General features: G+C 43.5%; 3 protein-coding genes and 1 pseudogene across 3 annotated transcripts; 2 read left to right on the forward strand and 2 right to left on the reverse strand.

Annotated features, from left to right (window-relative positions):
- Positions 1-2843: 2843 nt before the first annotated feature.
- LOC104419874 (gamma-glutamyl peptidase 5) lies at positions 2844-6640 on the forward strand. The gene is made up of 4 exons (XM_010031689.3): positions 2844-3453; positions 5774-5923; positions 6057-6224; positions 6324-6640. Exons 1-4 carry the CDS (start codon positions 3145-3147, stop codon positions 6429-6431), a joined length of 735 nt encoding a protein of 244 aa, XP_010029991.2. The 5' UTR covers positions 2844-3144; the 3' UTR covers positions 6432-6640.
- A 2208-nt stretch (positions 6641-8848) lies between these two features.
- On the reverse strand, positions 8849-11897 carry LOC104420837 (annotated as a pseudogene).
- Positions 11898-12099: 202 nt separating this feature from the next.
- LOC104419875 (gamma-glutamyl peptidase 5) lies at positions 12100-15498 on the forward strand. Its single transcript, XM_010031690.3, has 4 exons — positions 12100-12495; positions 14376-14525; positions 14648-14815; positions 14906-15498. The coding sequence occupies exons 1-4, from the start codon at positions 12187-12189 to the stop codon at positions 15008-15010; spliced, it is 732 nt and encodes a 243-aa protein (XP_010029992.2). The 5' UTR covers positions 12100-12186; the 3' UTR covers positions 15011-15498.
- A 732-nt stretch (positions 15499-16230) lies between these two features.
- Positions 16231-19274, reverse strand: LOC104419876 (hemiasterlin resistant protein 1). The gene is made up of 5 exons (XM_010031692.3): positions 19127-19274; positions 17818-17868; positions 17599-17679; positions 17325-17491; positions 16231-16627 (listed from the first exon to the last, which is right to left on the reverse strand). The coding sequence occupies exons 1-5, from the start codon at positions 19266-19268 to the stop codon at positions 16529-16531; spliced, it is 540 nt and encodes a 179-aa protein (XP_010029994.2). The 5' UTR covers positions 19269-19274; the 3' UTR covers positions 16231-16528.
- Positions 19275-19603: the final 329 nt, after the last annotated feature.

Here is a 19603-nt window from a genome sequence, read left to right on the forward strand (position 1 = left end):
TCAACATATGTAACACCTTGGGACTGAAGATCTTAAATGCGGTTGTCGCGCATGCTTCTCCTAAACACGTGTGCAGTTCTTGATGAACTGTTCAACCGCCGATCTCAACTAACTATTAAACTCTGAAATCATCGATACATAAAAAATATTTCCGCTATTGATGATACTTTATGACTGAATATTTCCATTAATAATAATAATATTCTCTTTTATTCATTTTTGTAAGTAATACGAATAATCAGTTTTTTTTTGTAAAACACCCAAATACCTTAGGAATAAATTGAATGCAAGTAAAAAATGATGGGAATGGATGGCCTCCCCTATTCATGAATTGGAATTCCCTAATGCCTTAACAAGCCGTGCTGATGTCGAGAGGTCAAAAGAGCGATTGAAAGTTGTAGTTGGATAGTACACAATATCTATTGAGTTAAATGGATTCGCGACTGGACCATTTAAACTCTAGTAAAATTTGTAAATATAAGCCGTATTGAAATGTGAAATTAATCTGAGATTCACATGACTATTGAAACCGGCTCTTCATCATAACCCAATTTATAATTTATAACATATAATTTGAAATTAGGTTAATAAAAAAAAATTGGTCTGCAAAACCGAAGCGTGAGAAGAGTTGCTGAGATAGGATGTCACGTGATCCCCTCCGCCGACATTTCTGACATCCTTTTCGACATCGTCCTTTACCGAAACTCGGAGGGATTTTTTTTTTTTAAATTCCGAGGAGGGCAAATGGTGGCTCAAATCAAGGCGCTCCTTGCCCCCTCCGTCGTTTCCAGGTCATCACGTGTTGAGCGATCTTTCCCACCGTTATTCCCTTAAGCCGGGCGGGCATCAAATCCCGACACGAAACGACATGCACGACACGACACGCGTCCCGCATGTCGTGTCGTGGTCGCTAATCAGCGGCGTAATCATGATTATTAGCACTCGACGTCCACTAAACAAGAGACGCAAGAAGAACCGGTCCGCAATGCCGGTCGTCCGTCTCGATCAGTAGCTTCGAGCGAGAGCTAAGATCGAGATTACGACCTAATTAATTCGGGGGTTGAGGTTCCTTTCACGTGTCTTGGCGACATTCCACGGGATGATTCGATCGCGATCCATGCATGCATTTCCCATGAAAGCAATCGCCGTCAATGGTATAATAACGTTGCTTAGGTTGCTTAGGTTGCGCGTTTGTAACCCGCATTTTTGTGCAATTTTTTGGGACAAAATGTGTGATGTGCAGCATCAGAATACCATGTAGGAAGAAATATAGGGTGACCCACGTCACGTTGCTTTTGGCCAGCCTGGGGAGATAATGCACTATCTTTAATGTAAGCATAGCAAGACTCCATTGTCTTTATAAAGCCGATCCAAGAAATATAAAGTCCTTACGTGCGATAATGGGAATTATGCGATAACACGATTTCTTTTCCTTTTTCACTCCTTTTTTTTTTCTGTCCGTATGTAGCTGCTTTTCCATCTACATTAGGAGCAAATTATATTCCCAAGATTCGCCCGATATCATTTGATAGATGATAATAACACATCGGTTGTGCACAAAAGAGAACTGATTAGAAGCACTCTAGGAATTGCCACACGATTTGTATGGAGCTACATTTGCGTCTCGATTAGGAACAGATTATATTCCCAAGATTTTCGCGATATTATTTGATAGATGATAACAGGTGTCAGTTGTACACGAAAGAGAACTAATTGGAAGTAATTTGGGAAATGGAGTTCTAAATTGCCACTCAATTTGTATGTATCCGCATTTTCATCTTGATTAGGAAGAAATTATATTCTCAAGATTCGTCGCAATATTATTTGATAGAGATAACAAGTGTTGTCTGTACACAAAAGAGAACTGTCTGGAAATAGTTCATAAAAATGGAATTCTAGATTACCTTGTGATTTAGAAAATGAAAAAAAATCACAAAAAATCCTAAACTTAATGTGACACATTTACTTTAATTATATATTACCAAAAACCTTAAACTTATATCTGTATAACACATTTACTTTAAATTCATACTTATGTGACAAATTTATCCGAATATTTTTTTGTGATACCAGATTTTTGAAGTAAATATGTCGCGTGTAAATGTATCACAATAAATATACGAGATATTTACGCCGTGACGGCATGATTATCGTGTGTAACTAATTTTGGGCCACATTGAGAGAATGATCGTGGTCCCTCCAATGGGTCACATAATCTTTTTGATCGTGGTGATGATTTCGCATTGAACCACGGGTCTCGTCCCCTTTGCTTTCAGGGGTCGCTTCTCGCATCGAAACAGACGTCCGTCTCTGCCAAATGAAGAAACCTCGTCATTGGGTCCGACAAAGGTCTCGACAAGGACAGTCGAGATCACTAAACTAGAACAGTGACGTTACGATCATAAGGGTGTAGCAGCAAGTGATTTACTGACCCAAACGAGCTACTAATTGTCCGTGGACTCCGTGCCGATGCGTACGCCGACCGCCATTGACGGACGGCTTCGGAACGTCGATTTGGCGACGACCCACGATCGTGTCTGGCCCCGGATTGGTCGGGCCGCCGAAGTCAGCATGGAATTCCACTCTGACCACGGCCAAAGGGAGAAAAAGAAGGGGGGGAATTTGTCGTGGAAAGGGAGAGGTCCTGGTTGGCGGGAGGATTCAGTGACTAGGTGATTAAAGATCTCTGTTTTCGGATTTCTGAACCTGTCTCGTAAACTAATCAAGATTCACTCTCTCTCTCTCTCTGTTTTTCTCTCTTTGCGCCTGCGCTGGGTGGTCCCCTCCTTCATTGAATGTCGACCGTCTTAATGAGATCCTGCTGACTTCGATCCAAGCTTCTTTTTCCATCGGGCAAACACCAAAAAACAGGGGACGAGGGGCGAATATGGAAATAGGACGCGAAAACAGGGGACCGAATCGTAAACTAGAATCCCGATCCGTACGGCCCCCTTTCCTGCGCTCCCGCGCCTTCCGTGTATAAATTCCGGCCCTGCCCCGTCCCATTGGCAGACCCAAAAAACGCCAGCGTCTTTAGGCGGAGAGAGGAGAAGAAGAAGGGGTCTTCTCTCTCTGTGTTTCGCTCTCTCTGTTTCTCTCTGTTTCTCTGGGTGGGGAAGTTTGGAGCTTGTGCGGGGGAGAGGAATGGAGGTCAAGAGGTTCGCGGTGCTGCACTGCTCGCAGGACTCGGAGTACACGAAGGAACAGTACGGGGGGATTTTCGGGCTCTTCAAGGGAATGCTGGCCGGGGAGGGCGAGGTCTGGGACGTGTTCCGAGCCCCCGCCGGGGAGCTCCCCGACGACGGCCAGGTCGGGCTCTACGACGGCTTCGTCATCACCGGCAGCTTCTGCGACGCCCACGCCGACGACGACTGGATCTGCCGGCTGATCGACCTGCTCAAGAACCTCCACTCCATGAAGAAGAAGGTCCTCGGCATTTGCTTCGGACACCAGGTAAAATCGTTACAACCAATAAGAAAGATCGTTACTGTTTTGTTTTCTTCCCACACCCCGCATGGCCATCGCGAGTCCATTCTCACGCGCCGTCCTCGTTATGGTTTTTCTCCGGTCGTTTCTGCTTGAAAAAAGGTCGAACAATCTTGGTTAGATGAGGAAAATGAGCCGACGAAGGCTTTGAAAACCATCCGAAGATCTTTGAACCGGTCAAAGTCCAAAATGGGTACTTCCGTTTTGCATCAATACATGAAAGTTTGACGTGAAAATCATCTTTTGAAACTGGTTCTGGGGCTTTGAAAACCATCTCAAGGTCTTCGAACCGCTTAAAGTCCAAATGGGTACTTCTATCTTGCATCGATGCATAAACGTTTGACGTGAAAATCATCCTTTGAAACTGGTTCTGGGGCATTGAAATCCATCTGAAGATCATTATCACTTAAAGTTCAAATGGGTACTTCTATTTTGCATCAATGCATAAAAGTTCGACGTGAAAATAATCTTTTGAGGTGTTTCTGGTTTTCGACGCCGATTGTCACTTCTTTTTTTGGCGAAACAAACTTTTTTTTTTTTAAATTATTCTTTCGATGGTGGTCATGGAGGGGACGAAATCGTGAGGCGTTGAATAGGACAATGGAGAAACGCCAGAAAATAGGAAATGGCGACAAGCTTTAGGGCGACGCGACTGTGGCTGTCACGAGCGGCTTTTGGGGGCGTTTGATGAATTTGGTGGTCCATCAAATCGAGCCAGGAACGTTTAATCGGCGGGTTGAGCGTTTTGAATACACCGGCAAGAGTTCCTCTTTACTAAGTTACCAAACGAATTCTATTTAGGATTATGGTTACATTTGGCACCTGCTTCTTCTTTTTTATGCTCAGTCCTACTCTATTCCTACTCTACACTCACTCTCAGATTTTTGCCCTGTCTCTTACAGGGCGTGAGAGTGGCGTGAGAATCGAAACCCACTCTTGAAACTCACGTGTCCCCACCCATTCCCCTCACGCGTCTCCACCCATTTTCCTTGAGAATGTGACGATTTGAACCTCTCACCTACCCCTGCTTCAAATTCCCATTTTTTCATGTTTCTCCAAGATGATGATGGGACGTTTTCTGGGTCAAAAATGATATGTCATGGTGAATTTCGGGGATGAAAATCCATAATCTCGGCAAGCAATTTCTTGCAACTTCGTGGGACCCGAGATGGGTACCTCTTTAATGATTCGAGCAGGGTGGTCCAAGCCCCACTTTTCGGCTGCTCCCACTTTAATTCACCAGTACATGTTAATACGGCTCGTATTCGCACGTGCTAGTGATGCCGAATTCAGCTTACTTACTGCTCGAGAAGCGAGTCATGAGCTGTCCCAAGCATCAACCTCGCCTAAAACCAGCTAATTCACCTGTCGGCAATCGAATCCGCAATTGAGAAATGCTCCTAAAAGGGGTCGCCGCCCAAACATGGAAAACTCGAGATGAGGGTATTATTAGGCGATGTTGGGGGTTATGATGTTTTGCTCTTTGTCCGGTAGGGGCGACGTGTGTTTGCATAGCTGGAATGCTGACATTAATCACGTAAAGTGTCAGTGGAGAGATTGCCAAAGGAGGAGTTCCTTTCATTAGAAAAATGGTGCTCAGCTGCCATTGGCTATGCTCAGCCTCTGATGTCTTATCGCTCTGCTTTTCCTTTTCTAGAACAGATCGCTTTGACCTTGATTTGGGTTGGTTTTGTTCGTTTTGGGGTTGGACCTTTGCGGGTGCTTACATTAGTTAATTGCACCGGCAGCGTGTACTTGTGGTTACTGGTTGGATAAATTTGCAGACAAGTGCTCGCCATCAGTGGTTTAGTAGCAGTTGTCTGATTCACGTGAGTTTGATGCTGATCTGCTCCCTCTATCTTGCATTTCTTAGGCTTGCCTAATTTTGTTTTCGCCTTCTTCGTCTTATCACATAGCTCGAATGCTTGCAACCCCAATTTAGCAACTTGAGATTTATGACGAATTGAAGTCGTGATCGCATGGCATGGGGTTGCTTTGTCAGTAAAAATATCCTAATATTGGGTACTCCTTAAATGCTGGATTATCAGCAATTCGTGACGAGGACATCTTATCTTGATGCAAGCATTACAGACCTAGGCCGTTTGTTTCTTACAATCATGTGATGTCAATTAGACAATACTATGTACCCTGCTCTGTTGGAAGGAATCTCTATCTTCTTTAGGTCACCTGTCATTGTTCTCTGCGATGGAAAAGAGCAATTAGTGGTAAGAATCGAGTTTAGCATCGGCGCCCTTTCTTGATTATCTTCTGGTTTTCGGTCGTACAGGTTTTAGGGCGTGCACTGGGAGGCAAAGTTGGGCGTGCCGGATCATGGGACATAGGACTGAGAACCTTGCAACTCGATCCATCCTTCCATCACTTCTCATCGTTCGAACTTCCTGCACAACTCGCTGTGATCGAATGCCACCAGGATGAGGTACTGCAACACCTTATAACCTTAAGAAAACACAAGATAAAAAATCAAAATTGACGGCGCATTGTTATTTCGTTTCTTAAACTAGAAAGAGAAAAAAACGAGGACAGGCTTTGAATTTGGGATATTTAAATAGCTGAAGGAACTGCCGGCGGGCGCGGAGGTGCTTGCGAGGTCGGACAAAACGGGGATCGAGATGTTCAGGTACGGGGATCACTTCATGGGCATTCAAGGGCACCCCGAGTACAACCGCGACATTCTTCTCCACCTCATCGACCGTCTCATCCAGCGCGGACTCATCACAGTATGTTCCATCCAATTTCTGTCTTCCTGCGTTTCTTGTAAATGGAAAAGATCGATCGAGTAAGAAGCCTGACGATTTTATCGCGTTATATTCCTGTAGGAGTCGTACGGTGATGACCTGAAGGCCAACTTGGGGCCATGCGAGGCGGACAGGGAGGCATGGGGGAGACTCTGCATCAGCTTCCTCAAGGGTGGATCCTTGCTATGATTTTCTTTTTGATTGGCAAAAGTTGAGCGCCGAAATAAATTTATATATAATTTTAAAAAAAAAAAAAAAAAGAGAGAGAAGAAGGGTAATTGGAGCTCTGAGAAGATGTATAAACGCGTTGGGATATTTTCTGCATTGCTTCTTCGAAAGCGGCAAATGGAAGGAGGGCAGCAGTGCATTTTGAGCAAGAAAATGGGATTCTACCCGAACTGATTTGCTCCCCCAATCTGATCTTTTATTGTATTTGATGAATCATTGAGAGGAGGGACGAAGCGAAAGCGGGCAATGTCAACGGCCGAATCGGCAAAGCATGCGTGCGTTTACTAGTAGTTGTCAATTTGCTGGCAAGCATTCTTGCCTGCATATGGTTTCCATCTGGCATCTCGAATCTGACCTTTATCTGCCTTTGACATTCGAACGTTTACGAATTCAACACCGTTTGTTATGCTGCCGGAACTAGGGGCGTAATTTATTGAACCGAACCGGAGTCCGATCTGAATAGAAACCGAACCAAACCGAAATCCCGGTTCGGTTTGGTTCGGTTTGATTTGGTTATTTGGCTTTTCTTTTGTATTTATTTTTTCCCTACATCCCTTTAGATTTTATCAGTTGGTTCGGTTTTCGATTAGGTTTTTGACGTCCTTAGCTCGAACGACCTTCCTCAAGTTGGACGGTTCCTTGCAATCTGGCAGGTCAAAGTCAATTGACTATCGCGTTTTCTGATGCAAAATACTTTATCAAGTCCGTGAGCTATTGTCCCTTTCAAGATGTACGCATGAATTCATCAATTATCAGGAAACCGATGCCGATGAAGAAAAATTATGAAGTCTTTGTCAACGAGCGTGATGAGCATATATTTCCACCGTCCCTGTTTAAGGATATGCCAAGGAAGGAAATAGCTTTCATCTTATTATATTTTTCTTCAGAAATGTCCAAAAGATGACACAGTTTTTGTCTTCCTCCTTTCTTGCCATGTACTGCAGCACTACTTAAGCTAATAACTAAAAGCTAGCAGTAGTGAATACCCTTTTGCTAAAAGTTAAGGAAAGAGAGTGAAGAAGGGCAATACCACTTTGTAAAGCCCTTTCGTCAAGCGCGTATGAAAGAACACGACCTGCACGGGCAATTTTGCAAAAGCATGCTCCGAAACCGAAAGTTTTTGGTATGTTTGGTAAAGTTTCTATTCAAAAATTATTCTAGTGACATGTTTGGTAAACTTGTATAATTTTTTAATATTTTTATTTTCGGCCAGTCACTGGCCTCGGCTATAGCCGGCGATTGCTGACGAGGCCAGCAGCCTCGCCTAGCCACGGCGAGGCTCGCCTTGGCTAGGCGAGCTCGAGCTCGCCCAAATCCAACGTGGTTGAGCTCGCCTAGCCGAGCGAGGCTCGGCCTCATCGGCCCACCTCCCGAGGTTAGCATCGCCTGGGAGTGGGTCGACGAGGCTAAGCCTCATCGGTGGCAGGTGAGCTCGGCCTCGCCAAATCTAGGTGAGCTCAAGCTCGCCCAGCCAAGGCGAAGCTAAGTCTTGCCAGCCGACGCAAGGTTGGCCTCGCCAGGGGCGCGACGTTAGAACGCGAGGTTCTTTGGTGAAAGAAAAAGAAGAATAAAAGAAAGAAAAGAAAAAATAGGAGAGAAAAATTATTTCTCAGAAGTGTTCCAAAAAATAAGAAAATAGTTTTTTTGTTTCTTGTTTTTGTTCCCAAAAACAAAAACAAAAATAGATTTAGAACAAAAACATAAACAAACGTTTCTAACATTCTTTTTGTTCTCTAGAACTAAAAAATAGAAATTGTGTTCATGACCAGAAAAAAAGAACATCGAATGTCCCTGTATTGCTCTTTTTAAACTCACATTAATTGCTTTAAGGTATTTGCAGGTCGCATCGGATGAAACTTACCACTCCCAACTATCTTCTTCAGTTGGAAATTGTCGAGGACATGAAAGTGTATATGACTGTTCCTGATGAAGTGCTATCGATGGTGATTAGCAACAGCAAGATATTTTCAGACACAATTTCGTGTTTCCGACTCATTATAGCGTACAATACGCCAAAGAGATTAGTGCCGTCGCATCTACAACATCTTCGGGCAGGACCCTCTCGGCGCAAAAGAGACGGTGTCTCCAGAGCAGTATTTTTGGATAGTTACGTGTACCGCAGCCTTGCTTAACAGTGCGGATATGTTCATAAAGGCATGCGCTAATGATCGTGCCTCAGCATTCCACTTCCCTTTCTCGTCCATTCACATCACCAGGAAAAGTTATGCAATCGAAGAAAGGTCATCAGATTGTATATTCTTCCACAGCAAAAAGCATCCCAGGACATTACTATCCTAATCATACAAACTGTTCCAATGATGGTTTGAAAGGCCGATGATACTTTTAAAAGTTCCCATCTCGATAGGTTTGACTCGGGATTATTCCATGTAAACGATAACCATAGACAGAATACTGGTTCGCCATCGCCAGATCAATAATAGACTCGGTGACATGAAATCGTTGTTCCTGCACTCTGCCAAAATGTCCATGTAGAACTGGCACTTGCCGATGTCGCACCCAATGTGGTCGACGCACTGCCAACTTCAAAAGGAAACATGGAAATATGAAGCGTCAAAAGTTGAAAATATGTTCACAGCGGAATATGAGAATATTAAAACCAAACAGAAAGACGTTGACACCATCACATCAGGTCCTAACAAGATTCCATTATTTTGGGGGGAATGAATGGGCCAAATTATGGTCTACATCATCAGTCATAACTTCTGAACTATCCATAACCTTAAATCAGCATCAACACCGAGACCGAAAATTGGAACGCACCCTATGGCTCTCCGATGTGGATAAAAAAAAAAAAAACAGAGAAACCAGAACCGAACCTGGGTTATACGTGCACTAGCCTGGCTGGATCACGATTGTACTCAGGAATCTGGTTCGTCTCGTATAAATCAAATAATTGATATTATATTCAATTTTTCGATTGTATCTCACTGTTTTATTATTTTAAATAAGATATGCACGACCTATTCTCTGTTGGTTCGACCCTGGAACGAAACTGATCCTTCTCAGATAAAACCCAAAACAAGTTTGGTAAAGCCGGTTCAAGCTGTTCCAGTTTGTACTGGCTGAGTTGCTCATCCCTAGGACTGAAAACTGGAACATAACTGATTCTTCCCAGATAAAACCCAAAACCACTTCGGTAAAGCCAGTTCAAGCTGTTCCCAGTTTGAACTGGCCGAGCTGCTTACCGCTAGGACCGAAAGCCTGGTGCAGCTATTCATCAAATCATCCATACTTCCCCTTCTCCAAGTGTGCACTTGTGCAGGATCCTATGCCATCATTATCCTCCAAATACTATAGACGATTTTTTTTTCGCCTAATAAAATCCAAGTCCTATGACTGTACCCGTACATCTTGGAAGGCCTTGGAGTGAATGCTGCATGCATCAGCACCACTAATGCTGTCTGTAGTGGCTCTAGGGGAACAGCAGCCACCACTGTCTCGTGTTGAAGCACAGCATCTACAGCCATGTGAGCCACCGCACTTCCAGTACCAAAAGCCATACCTTTTGTGCAATCAGAGCAAAGAGATCTCAGAGCCTTGAAGCAGAAGATCGTCAAAAGTACAAATCTCATACGGACATTTAGAAACACTTGTTTAGGAACAAGTGTATCATCGGATCATACATGGAGCTATGTTCGAACCAATGCCACCTAGCATAGATCCGCTGCCACCTTGAGCAGGGGCTGGAGGAGGAGCATGGTTATTTGTTTCAAGATATAAGCAAATCATTCACATGAGCAGAGTGCAGGCTTACTTTCTTTGGATAGTTACAATAAAGAACTTGCGTTCCCGTGCAAACTGGTCCACCTCCAGAAGAATGTCTCACGCACAAAAAGAATACCTAGAGCGGGAGGAGGACTGCGCGCAGGTGCAGGACGAGGGGCTGCACAGGGACTCCTGCAGAAAAAGAATTTCGAGACAACAACAGCATGGAATCGGCATATTACAGAAAAGGCGGTCACTCATATGTTAATGGAAGTCAGTTTGACAACTTTAAAATGCTAAATGGCAAGGAAGCTCCTAGGATGGCTCAGCAGGACAAGATAAAAGGGGATAACATAGCTCAAGATCAGTTCTTCTAGAACTAATAGCAGCGTGCTCCATCCTATGTTTGCTTCCTCATTGTCTAGAGCTGCTAAAGCCCCATATAAGAGCGGCAATATACAATTACGCTTCAAACGCCATCAACCTCACGCACTCATCCTCCAATTCCTCAATCATGTGATAAAGAAAGACAATCAGCGGGAGAGAACAGCCAAGGTAAAAGAAGTAACCAAAAATTTCACATAACTGCTTTTCCCAGGCTGTATTCACTGAGACAGCAAATATTGAAGGCAGTCTCACTGTGAGATGCATGCCCAAGTTGCATAGCTAAATTTTTCAGCAATGTAGACAGAAAAGAACAAACTCTGAGGTGAAATGGACGAACTTCTACGGCAGCTCTCATCAGCATCCAACCAAAACATAATGACGGACCTAGTTACTTGTCTCTAAGCCAAATTAGTGAAGACAACAACTAGTAGAAGAAAGGCAAAACCAAATCAAAATTCGACAGAATACTCGCATTTTCTGGGACACGTGAAAAATAAAAAAACCTTGTGAAAAAGTTACAGGCTGTGAGGCCTAAGATTCTTGCTTTTGCAAGCTCTGGTTTCTCTACTGCGACCGAGCCTTCTTCGAGACACGGGCAACCACCGGTCAGCTTAATTCAGTGGTTCCTATCATGAACATATGATGTTTTTCAAAAGCAACGCATCAATGGGCGGGACTTCTTAAGATAAAAGAATGATTTTTAATTTTGTGTTTCTGTTCTACCAGGGAAATGATTTTTTTCCTACTGGCTTCATAGACATTGGTTCTAGTGTTACGTTCATTCTTTGGGATAAAACTGCTTAATCCTTGATCCCTGGAAGTGGGATTACTTCCCCTTTTCATTGGATCGTTCTTTTTGGAAGACCTGTAAGATGAAGTGATTTGGAAAAAAAATTCTGGCGAATGTGTTCTGTACTAATTTGAATCGATGCAATGGCATTAATGACGGGTCGAAGTATGGCGTCACGAATGTTGAATCACTTCCGTTCTGTCTCGAATCTGATAGTCTGCATTTGTTTCAAAGGGTTCCCAATTTCATCGGATGTGCTTTCATTGATTCAAAATCATCTTCGTTCATTGATGTGATCATCCTCTAATAAGCTCATTTGCCTCCGCATCATTCTCATATTCTTCCTTTTGATCCGTTCATTAGTTTCACCTGGCAGACATCTGATTTCTACAATGGTCTGTACTGATTTTGATTATCAATAGGCTACGCCCGTGGCACGAACACTCAACATCAACATCTCGTCCTCGGCCGGTGATGCCGCCGGTCCATGGCCGGTACCTTGCTCTCCCATGGCCTGGACCCATCGCCGGTGACTGGATAGAAGAGAAGGAGACCCAAAGAGAGAAAGAAAATCCAGATTTTTAATTTTTCTTCCACCCGAGGTGGCAACTTGGACACACGTCAAATTATAAGTGGATATGAGTGAAAAATTACACATCACATCAGGTGCTGATGTGGTAATTTGAAAGCACTCATCCCTTCTATAAATCTACTCAGATTTCATGACAGAGAGAGAGAGAGAGAGAAGAAGACGGGTCCTCTGTCTCTCTCTGTTTTTCTCTGCGTGGGGGACGCTTGGAGCTGGGGAGAGGGATGGAGGTGCAGAGGTTCGCGGTGCTGCTGTGTGCGGAGGACTCGGAGTACATGAAGAGGCAGTACGGGGGATATTTCGGGCTTTTCAAGGGAATGCTGGCCGAGGAGGGGGAGGCCTGGGACGTGTACCGCGTGGCCGCCGGGGAGCTCCCTGGAGAAGCCGACATCGGGCTCTACGACGGCTTCGTCATCACCGGCAGCTGCAGTAACGCCCACGGCGATGACGCCTGGATCTGGCAGCTGATCAACCTGCTGAAGAAGCTCGACTCCATGAAGAAGAAGATCCTCGGCATCTGCTTCGGACACCAGGTAATCATTTCAATTAACAAGAAAAACCGTTCCTCTGTTTTCCACATCGCATGGTCATCGCGAGTCCATTCTCGTGCGCCGTCCTCTTTGTGGTTTTCTCCTGTTGTTTCCGCGTTCGAACACGTTGATCAGAGCTTGGTTCGATTAGGAAAATGAGTTGACAAAGATTTTGAAAACCATCTGAAGATCTTTGAACCAGTAAGTAATAGTTTGATGTGAAAATCATCCTTTGAAAGTGGCTCTAGTATTTGACAGCTGGTTGTCGTTCTCATTAGCATTTTGTGGTGACATAGAACCTTGTTTTTTAATCTTTTTCTGTACGGTGATTATGGGGGGAGGAAACTGGAGAAACGCCGGAATACAGGACGGGACAAGCGTTAGGGCGATGCGGATGTGATGGTCGCTGGCGGGTTTTGGGCCTGGGGGTGGCCCCAGCTCCCATCACATGCTGATGAATTGGTAATCCATCGAATCGGAACTGTATGTTTGGTTGGCAGGTCAAGCGATACGATTACATGGACCGGGACCGACCGGGACCAACCGGTTCCGGCAACAAGTTCTGCTTCAAGTCCCCATTTTTCCATAAGATGGCCGGACATTTTCTGGGTCTTGTGCAATTCAGGGATGACCATCCATGATTTTGGCAAGTAATATATTGCAACTCGGGGGGAACCGGGATCGGCATGTCTGTAATGAATTAAACAGTGTGCTCCAAGTTCCACTTTTCAGCTGCTCCCACTTTGATTTACCAGCAGACGTGACTATGACTCGTATTGGCACATGCTAGTGATGTCGAATTCGGGTACATACGGCTAAAAAACCTGTCTTTCGAATGAGCTGTCCATTCTCACCCTCGCCTAAACCAGCTGGTTCACCTGTCGGCAATCAAATCCGCAATCAAGAAATGCTCCTAAAAAGTTCACAGCCCAAAAATAGAAAATGTGAGAAACTATATCCGTTTGTCATTAGGGGATGATGTGGGTTATGGTGTTTCTCTTTGTCCCGAAAGGGTGATGTGGGTACATAGCTGGAACGATGACATTAATCACGGAAAGTGTCAGTAAAGATTGCCGAAGGAGTTCATTATAAAAATGGTGTTGAGCTGTCAGTGGCTATTCTCAGCCTCTACTGTCTTATCACTCTGCTTTTTTTTTTTTTAATAGAACAGATCGCTTTGATTTTGATTTGGGTTGGTTTTGTTCGTTTCGAAGTTGGATTCTTGCGCGAGCTCACATTACTTAATTGCAGCGGCAACGTGTACTTGTGGGCAGTGATGTGTTTCATTTGCAGACAATTGCTTGCCATCAGTAACGAAACCGAACATCAAACTACGAGAAAATGAGACAGCGTGAAGTCACATGCGTTCCGTGAGACGGACATGGATTGTCGTTGGTTTAGCAGGAGTTGTCCATTTCATGTGATTTGAGGCTGAGCTGCTGCCTCTGCCTTGTATTTCTTAGCCTTGCCTTATTTTGTTTTCGCCTTCTTCATCTTACACACATAGATCGAATGCTTACAAACCCAATTTAACAGCTAGCGATCAATGTCGAATCGAAGTCGTAATCGCATAACATGGGGTTGCATTGTCAGCAAAAATATCCTAGTATTAAGTACTCCTTAAATGCTGGATTATCTACTTGGACATGACATTGTGATCCTCTTTTGTTTTCTGCCACTTATCAGCTACTCGTGACAGGGACATGTTATCTTGATGCAAGCATTATCTTGTTTTCTTCAAGTCACTTGTCGTTTTTTCGTGACAAAAAAAGAGCGATTTGCTCGTCTTAGATTTTTTCTTCTCTCTCTTTCTATCTGATTTGTGGTCATTAAGTTTAAGTTCAGGCCCTTTCTTGATCATCTTCTTGTATTTGGTTGTACAGGTATTGGGGCGTGCCTTGGGAGGCAAAGTAGGACGTGCCAAATCATGGGACATAGGACTGACAAATATACAACTGTCTCCATCCTCCAAGCACTTCTCATCACTTGAACTTCCTGCACAACTCTCTGTGATCGAATGCCACCAGGACGAGGTACAACACCACCTTATAACCTAAAATTAAATTTAATGGTACAATGGTATTTCATTTCTTAAATTAAAGGAAGAAAAAATGAAGAGAGACTTTGAATTCGGGACATATATATATATATATAGCTGATGGAACTGCCGGCAAAAGCGGAGGTGATAGCAAGGTCGGACAAAACAGACATTGAGATGTTTAGGTATGGGGATCATATCATGGGCATTCAGGGCCACCCTGAGTACAACCGCGACATTCTTCTCCACCTCATTGACCGTCTCCTCCTTCGTGGCCTCATCACCGTAGGTTTCTTCCAATTTCATCTCCTGTTTTTTTCTGTACTGGAAAAGATCAAGTTAGAAGCTGACGATTTTCTCATTATTCCTTTGCAGGAGTCGTATGCTGATGAACTGAAGGTCAACATGGGGGCATGTGAACCGGACAGGGAGGCATGGAAGAGGCTCTGCATCAGCTTTCTCAAGGGTGGTTTCTTGTGATGATTTCTTTGATTGGCAAAAATAAAGCGCAAAAATAAATAAATAAAAAATATTGAAGGAAAGAGAAGAAGGGTGTTCTACGTTGCTTTCCGTAGCGGCAAATGAAAGGCGGACAGAAGTTCCATCTGAAAGTCAATGAAAGGAGAGATGAACCAAAAGGGGGCAATGTTAACGATGGGGAATTACATGCATGGAGAGGAGGCCTAGAAATGGTTCGTGTTCGGCAAGCATGCGTGCGTTTCTAAGTAGTTGACTAAGACCACCAATGTCGATTTGATGAGAGAGCAATCTCGGTTGCACAATTCTAGTCTGGCATCTTGAATTTGACCTTTATCTTCCTTTGACATTCCAACGTTTACCAATTCAAGACCCTTCGTTTTGCTTCCGGAACGACTTTCCTTAGGTTGGAAGATTCCTTGCCATTTGGCAGGTTAAATTCGATCGACTATGTAAAATGCTGGTTTTTGTCAACAAGTGCGATAAACATATATCCATCCTCCCTGCTTAAAAATGCCCAAGGAAGAGAGTAGCTTTCAAATAATTACAACTTCAAGGAATGTCCAAAAGTTACTCGCTTTTCTTTCTCCTTTCTTGCCATATGTTCTCTAGCACTACTTAAGCGATCACTAAAACTAGAAGTAGAGAATTCACCGTTGCTAAAAGTTAAGGAAGGCAGAGTGAACACGGGCAATGCCGCTTGTAAAGCCCTTTTGCCGAGTGCACGTTCTCACACAATTAAAAGAATACAACCTGAACGAACATTTGAAAAAGCATGCCTCTGAAACCAAACGCTTTGCCTAATTATGTTCAGCAAATGTCCCTAAATAGCTCTTTTAAACCGACATTATTTACTTTAAAGAATTTGCAGGTCACGTAAGACTTACGACTCCCAACTGAGTTGTAAATTGTCAGGTAAATCAAAGTGTCCACGACTATTCCTGATAAAGTGCTATCGATAGTGATTAGTGGCAGCAAGACATTTTCAGACAGGGCTTCATGTTTCTAACCCATTCTAGTGTTCAATATGCTAAAGAAATTAGAGCCATCGCATCTAAAACATCTTCCAGCGGACCACTGAGCAAAAGAAACTCTGTCGCTTGAGCAGCATTTCTGAATGGTTTTACATGTACCGCAACCTGCTTAGTAGAGATATGTTCATAAAGGCATTCACTAAAGATCATGCCTCAGCATTCCACTTCCCTCTCTCGGCCATTCACATCGCCACAAAAAATAATGCAATAGAAGGTTATCAGATTGTAAATTCTTCCACAGCAAAAGCATCCCAAGACATTACTATCTCAATCATAAGCTGTCCCGATGATGGTTTGACAAGACAGATAATGATACTTTAAAAAGTTCCCACCTCGATAGGTTTGACTCGGGATTATTCAATGTAAAGATAACCATAGACAGAAGATTTGCTTCACCATCACCAGTTCAATCTGAGACTCAACACGAACTAAGAATATTCAAATAAATGCTTTTCATGGTAATGGATGGCAGAGATGACGATATCATTTAGGCTCCCAGCACAGCACCGCTGTTCTTCCTGCACTCTGCCAACATATCCATGTAGAACTGGCACTTGCTAATGTCACTCCCAAAGTTGTTAACGCACTGCCAAATCAAAAAGGAAACATGGATATATAAACTGTCAAAAGCCGGAACTATGTTGTTCAAAACAAAATATGAGAATACAAAACATACAGAAAGATATTGACATCATCACATCAGGTCCTAACAAAAAATCCATTTTTTGGGGAAGGTATGGGATCAAATTATGTTATAACTTCATCAGTTATAACTTCTAAAAAATCCATAACCTCAAATCAGCATCAACAAAGGGCCTCAAACTTGGAACGCACCCTATGGATCTCGGATCTCAGATAAAAGAAACCAGGAATCGATTCAGTTATACGTGCTGGCTGGATCACAAGTGTACTCAGGAACCAGGTTCATCTCGTATAAATCAAATAATTGATATTGTATATTATTTTTGTAGCCTATGACAAATGAAGTCTTTAGTTGAGTGGTCTTATTGCCTACTCCAAGTTAGAGGTCCCAGGTTCATTCCTCCCAATTAAATGTCACAGTTCGGGCCAGTTCCCAGCTGAGTTGCTCACCCCTAGGACCGAAAACTGAGTCCAGCCTTTCATAAAATCATCCATACTTCCTCTTCTCCAAGTGTGTACTTGTGTAGGATCCTACGCTATCGCAATCCTCCAAATACTAAAGACATTTTTTTTTTTAACCCAATAAAGTCCAACCCCTATGATTGTTAAATGAAACAAGTTAAAGGAAGAGAAACCCATACATCTTGGAAGGCCTTGGAGTGAATGCTGCATGCATCAGCACCACCAATGCTGTTAGTAGTGGCTTCAGGGGCAGCAGCTGCCACTGTCTCGTGTTGAATAGTGCGAGGACCAAGCACAGAATCTACAGCCCTGTGAGCCATCGCACTTCCAGTACCAAAAGCCATACCTATAGTACATTCAGAGCAATGAGATATCAGAGTCTTGAAGCATAAGATCATTGAAAGGACATATCTCATATGGACATTTGGGAACAAGTGTATCATTGGATCATACCTTGAGCTATGGTCGAACCAATCCCACTTAGCATAGAACCGCCGCCCCCTTGAGTAGGGGCTGGAGGAGGAGCATGATTAACTGTTTCACGACATAAGCAAATCATTCGCATTAGTGGAATGCGGGCTTACTTTCTTTGAATAGTTACATCATAGAACTTGTGTTCCCATGCCAACAGGTCCACCTCCAAAAGAATGTAAACATGCACAAAAAGAATACCTGGTGCAGGAGGAGGACTGCGACGAGGGGCTGCACGGGGAGCAGGTCTTCCTGCAGAAAAAGAATTTTGAGACAACAGCAGCACAGAATCAGCACATTACAAAAAAGGCTCTATTAATAGAAATCAAATGGAAAGGAAGCTCTAGGATGGCCCAGCAGTATAAGATAAAGGCAATATCATAGCTCAAGTTCAGTTCTTCTAGAACTAATAGCAATGTGCTCAATCCTATGTTTGCTTCCTCATTGTCTAGAGCTGCTAAAGCCACTTATGAGAACAGCGACATACAACTATGCCTCAAACACCATCGACCTCAGACACTCATCCTCCAATTGCCCAATCATATGATAAAGAAACACAATCAGCAGGAGAAAACAGCCAGGGCAAAGTAACCAAAAATTTCGCTTAATTGCTTTTCACAGGCTGTATTCAATGAGGCAGCAAATATTGAAGGCAGTCTCACTATGAAATGCACGCCCGACTCGCATAGCTAAATTTTTCGGCAAGTTTAGACGGAAAAGAAAAAACTTTGAGATGAAATGGACGAACTTCCACAGCAGTTCGCATCAGAATCCAACCAAGACGTAACCGCGGACCTAGTTACCTATCCCTAAGCCAAATTAGGGAAGACACTGACCACAACTAGAAGAAAGCCAAGACCAAACCAAGATTTGACAGACCGCTCCCATTTTCTTGGACAAATGAAAAACAAAAAGCCTCGGGCCAGGAAATTCAAAGCATCTTCACGCAGAACATCAAAAGTTCCAAACTTTCATCCGTCTCCTCAGTCTTCTCAACAGCAATGTACAGCAATCTCAGAACCCTAGCAAATCCCACACGATGAAACAAGATTCGACAGACCACTAGCATCTTCTGGGACAAATGAAAAACAAAAAATCCTCGCGCCAGTAAACTCAAAGCATCTATAAACAGAACATCGAAAGTTCCAAACTTTAATCCGTCTCCTCAATCTTCTCAACAACCATGTACCGCAATCTCAGAACCCTAGCAAACCCCACACGACCAAACAAAATCCGACAGACCACTCCCATTTTCTGGGACAAATGAAAAACAAAAACCATCGCGCCAGTAAATTCAAAGCATCCATACACGGAACATCGAAAGTTTTTCATCCATCTCCTCAATCTTCTCAACAACCGTGTACCGCAATCTCGGAACCCTAGCAAGCCCCACACGATGAAACGGGAAATTACGCGTACGAGAACGGCGAACAGCGGAAATTAGACGTCAGATCTAAAGAAGCGACGGCGCGGGGCTCGGAGGAGGAGAAGAGAGAAGAAAGGGAATCACCTCCGGAGCGGCGAGCCATGGCGGTCGTAGGTGTTGAGGAGGCGGCGGCGGCGGCGGAGGCGGAGGGGAGAGGGTTTTGCCTGGTTTGACCGATTAAAGAGGGACTGGCTAGAGAGAAAGCAATGCGTAGACGCGGCTGCATATGATCCTCGCATCGTCCTTATATATAGGAAGAATATTGGCATAAACATAAAATGATGCTTTTGGGCCTGTTTTCATGGACCCATCCAGAAGGATCTCGACTTTCTGGGGCCCACCGATTTTATTTCGGTTATTTCCGGAACTTTGAATTAACCTGGAATATGATTCTCGAATTTTTAATTTTTTTCAGTTTAATTTATAAATTTTGATTCAATGACATTTTCATATAATTTGGGAATCAAATTGAATAATATCAAAAGTTTAAGAATTACGACAATTTAAAACTTCAGATCATTTGAATTATTATTGTCCACTTTTATTTCTATTAATTTGAAT

This window comes from Eucalyptus grandis, chromosome 9 (assembly GCF_016545825.1).
Source record: "Eucalyptus grandis isolate ANBG69807.140 chromosome 9, ASM1654582v1, whole genome shotgun sequence".
In the NCBI taxonomy this organism is placed as follows: Eukaryota; Viridiplantae; Streptophyta; class Magnoliopsida; order Myrtales; family Myrtaceae; genus Eucalyptus; species Eucalyptus grandis.

Coding starts and splice junctions, on each gene's coding strand:
- LOC104419874 (XM_010031689.3), top strand. CDS start 3,145: ATGGAGGTCAAGAGGTTCGCGGTGCTGCACTGCTCGCAGGACTCGGAG. Junction 3,454..5,773: donor GCATTTGCTTCGGACACCAG/GTAAAATCGTTA, acceptor TCGGTCGTACAG/GTTTTAGGGCGTGCACTGGG. Junction 6,225..6,323: donor TCCAGCGCGGACTCATCACA/GTATGTTCCATC, acceptor ATATTCCTGTAG/GAGTCGTACGGTGATGACCT.
- LOC104419875 (XM_010031690.3), top strand. CDS start 12,187: ATGGAGGTGCAGAGGTTCGCGGTGCTGCTGTGTGCGGAGGACTCGGAG. Junction 12,496..14,375: donor GCATCTGCTTCGGACACCAG/GTAATCATTTCA, acceptor TTGGTTGTACAG/GTATTGGGGCGTGCCTTGGG. Junction 14,816..14,905: donor TCCTTCGTGGCCTCATCACC/GTAGGTTTCTTC, acceptor ATTCCTTTGCAG/GAGTCGTATGCTGATGAACT.
- LOC104419876 (XM_010031692.3), bottom strand. CDS start 19,268: ATGCAGCCGCGTCTACGCATTGCTTTCTCTCTAGCCAGTCCCTCTTTA. Junction 17,869..19,126: donor CATGGCTCGCCGCTCCGGAG/GTGATTCCCTTT, acceptor CTTTTTCTGCAG/GAAGACCTGCTCCCCGTGCA. Junction 17,680..17,817: donor CAGTCCTCCTCCTGCACCAG/GTATTCTTTTTG, acceptor GTCGTGAAACAG/TTAATCATGCTCCTCCTCCA.